Consider the following 2,855-nt stretch of genomic DNA (forward strand, 5'->3'; position numbering starts at 1 on the left):
ATAAGGGTAGAAGATAAAAGTAAAAGATAGACCCTTCGCAGAGGGAAGCAGAGGTTTTCATGCACTTTTATGGTTGGATGCATAAAATCTTAATGCAAAAGAACGTCATTTTATATTGCCGCGTGTGATAAAGAACTTTATTATGCAGTCTGCCGCTTTTATTTCTTCCATATCACAAGTTCGTATAAAGCTTATTTTCTTCACGCCAATAGATCATACATATTTAGAGAGCAATTTTTATTGATTGCACCGATGACAACTTACTTGAAGGATCTTACTCAATCCATAGGTAGGTATTGTGGACTCTCATGGCAAAACTGGTTTAAGGGATGTTTGGAAGCACAAGTAGTATCTCTACTTGGTGCAAAGGATTTGGCTAGCATAAGAGAGAAAAGGCAAGCTCAACATGTTGGAGGATCCATGACAATATAACTTCTATTCGGATATAAGAAAACATAACCCATTATGTTGTCTTCCTTGTCCAACATCAACTTTTTAGCATGACATAGTTTAATGAGTGCTCACAATTACAAAAGATGTCCAAGATAGTATATTTATATGTGAAGCTTCTCTTTCTTTATTACTTTCTATTAATTGCGCAATGACCAAAACTATGTTTGTCAATTCTCAACAAATTTTATTCATCATACTTTTTATATGTGAACTCATCACTCTCCATAAGATTACTATATGATCTTTTCTTTTTATTCTTATACCCTCAAGATGATAGGAAAAAAACAAAGCGCTCAACTCAAAACTACTTTTTATTATATAACTCTCGAACTCGATTACATAGATAGAGATCAAAACAATGAAAATTGAGAAAGAAACAAAAGAAAGACGGATAAAAAAAGAAAGAAAAGGAAAAGTAGTGCAAATCATGAATGAAACAAGGAAATCGGGTGAAAACCAGAAAACCATACCACTAAGACATCAGACGAGCGAACCTAGAGGGATAGTGGTACCCCAGCCCACGGGGGTTCAAGTCTTGGTGCTCACATTATTTCTGAATTTATTGCAGGATTTCCGGCGATGCGTTTTCAGTGAGAGAAAACGTTCTCGTCAACGACGATACATTATGCCGCTCAGTCTCTCGAATGTGTTCATAGGGATAGGGTGTGCGCGTGCGGCTGTGCACATTCATACGGATGAGTGTATGCGCGTATGTATGAGCGCTTGCGTCTACTGTGTTCAAAAGAAAACTAGAATAAATAGAGAAAACGCAAATAAAAAATAAAGTAAAATAACGGAAAGAAACTAGTACAGCAGGCACCACGAGCGATTTGATTTTCTTGACCGGAAACAGCGTAAGAGAAAAAAACTGGCCGGCCGACCGAGTACTAGCGGGGGCGAAGACCGAAGGAACACTCCTGTATGCGCATACAGGAGTATAGCTTTTGCCTTTTTTTGAGAAAAGATATAGCCTTTGCCAGTGTGGGTTGCCGGGTGCTCATTTCGCCTCTACCTGGCCTTTTCGGCCCATACGATTTGATAGCCCAGTGCTACAGTACTTAAATGCAACACACCTCCGTCCTCTGCATCCCGTGCTATTTCCACGACGTCTGCCACGCGCCTGAGCCCGTAACTGCCACCAACGCGCGCTCGACGAGAGGAGAGACAGAGATGGCGCAGGTCTGGGCGGTGTTCCTGGCCGTGGGGTCGCTCGCCATCGGCATGCTCGGGGTGCTCGGCGTCTGGCTCTGCTACCTGTTCCAGGCCGTGGCGTTTGGCCCGCCCCCCGCCCCGCCGCCCGAGACGCCGGAGACGGTCGACGACGACGACGACAAGAACGGGCTATCAGAGGCGGAGCTGAGGCAGCTGGGCGGTGTCGTCCAGGCGGCGACCGCGAACGGCGAGGAGGAGGAGGAGGTGCTCTGCCCTATCTGCCTCGACGCCATGGAGCCCGGCCGCGCCGTGCGCGTCCTCCCCGGCTGCAACCGCGCCTTCCACCAGGACTGCGTCGACCGGTGGCTGGCCATCTCGCCGCGCTGCCCCGTGTGCAACGTCTGGGCCACGCCGCAGTCCCCGCGGGCCTCGCCGACGGCGGCCAAGACTGCTCCGGGTCCAGGGTGCTGACATGGGGCGCGCGCGCGCGTTCTTGGTTCTTGACGATTCTTGGTCTGCCTCTGAACCTCTGATTACGAAGCCTTCTTGACCAACTCTAGTTAGTTTTCTTGGCTCTTGTGAGTCCCTGTCTGCTAGTACATGGTTGTGTATAGGATTCTTGGACGGGAGACTGCATGTAGTTACTGCGATTCTAGAAAGAAATGAGTAGGCTTTTTGCAGATTTGGTTCCTTTTTCTTCTATCAGATCGTCACATTTGGCCGCATTGGGTCTGTTTGATGAACGAGAAGCAGTAGATGCTGTGAAGATAACAAATTATGATGTTGGATAGCATATCGATCCTATTAATCTGACGTTCTCCAATTCTGATTTTGTCGATTTTGATTCTTTCTTTGAGCTGTCGGTTGAAAACACACTGCAAACGTGTGCTTCAGAATCTGACGCGGTTACTAACATTTGCAACCTGAGATTACAATCTATGCGGTGCTAGCGTTATGCCTTCATGGTTCTTTAATGAGAAGATCAGCGGTTACTCTTCTGCTTAAGTTAATTTGCGATTAATTTTCAGATCAAATGCTCCATAGTTCGGTTCTTGTTGTTGGAATATTAGGCAAGTTCATGATTAATTCCAGTAAATAATTCATGACTAGAAGAGATACTAGCATGCAATAATCTAGCAAACTAGAAGAACAGCAAGACATGCATAACAGCAGCAAACACGTAACAATAGCTGTAGAAACAGACATGAACAGATGATGTTGGACGTACTGATCGTTAGCTATTATGGGTG

General features: G+C 45.5%; 1 protein-coding gene across 1 annotated transcript; it reads left to right on the forward strand.

Annotated features, from left to right (window-relative positions):
* Positions 1-1,555: 1,555 nt before the first annotated feature.
* LOC123141623 (E3 ubiquitin-protein ligase ATL23) lies at positions 1,556-2,428 on the forward strand. The gene has a single exon (XM_044560717.1). The coding sequence runs from the start codon at positions 1,624-1,626 to the stop codon at positions 2,074-2,076; it is 453 nt and encodes a 150-aa protein (XP_044416652.1). The 5' UTR covers positions 1,556-1,623; the 3' UTR covers positions 2,077-2,428.
* The last annotated feature ends 427 nt before the right edge of the window (positions 2,429-2,855 follow it).

The sequence above is a fragment of the Triticum aestivum genome, chromosome 6D, assembly GCF_018294505.1.
Source record: "Triticum aestivum cultivar Chinese Spring chromosome 6D, IWGSC CS RefSeq v2.1, whole genome shotgun sequence".
In the NCBI taxonomy this organism is placed as follows: Eukaryota; Viridiplantae; Streptophyta; class Magnoliopsida; order Poales; family Poaceae; genus Triticum; species Triticum aestivum.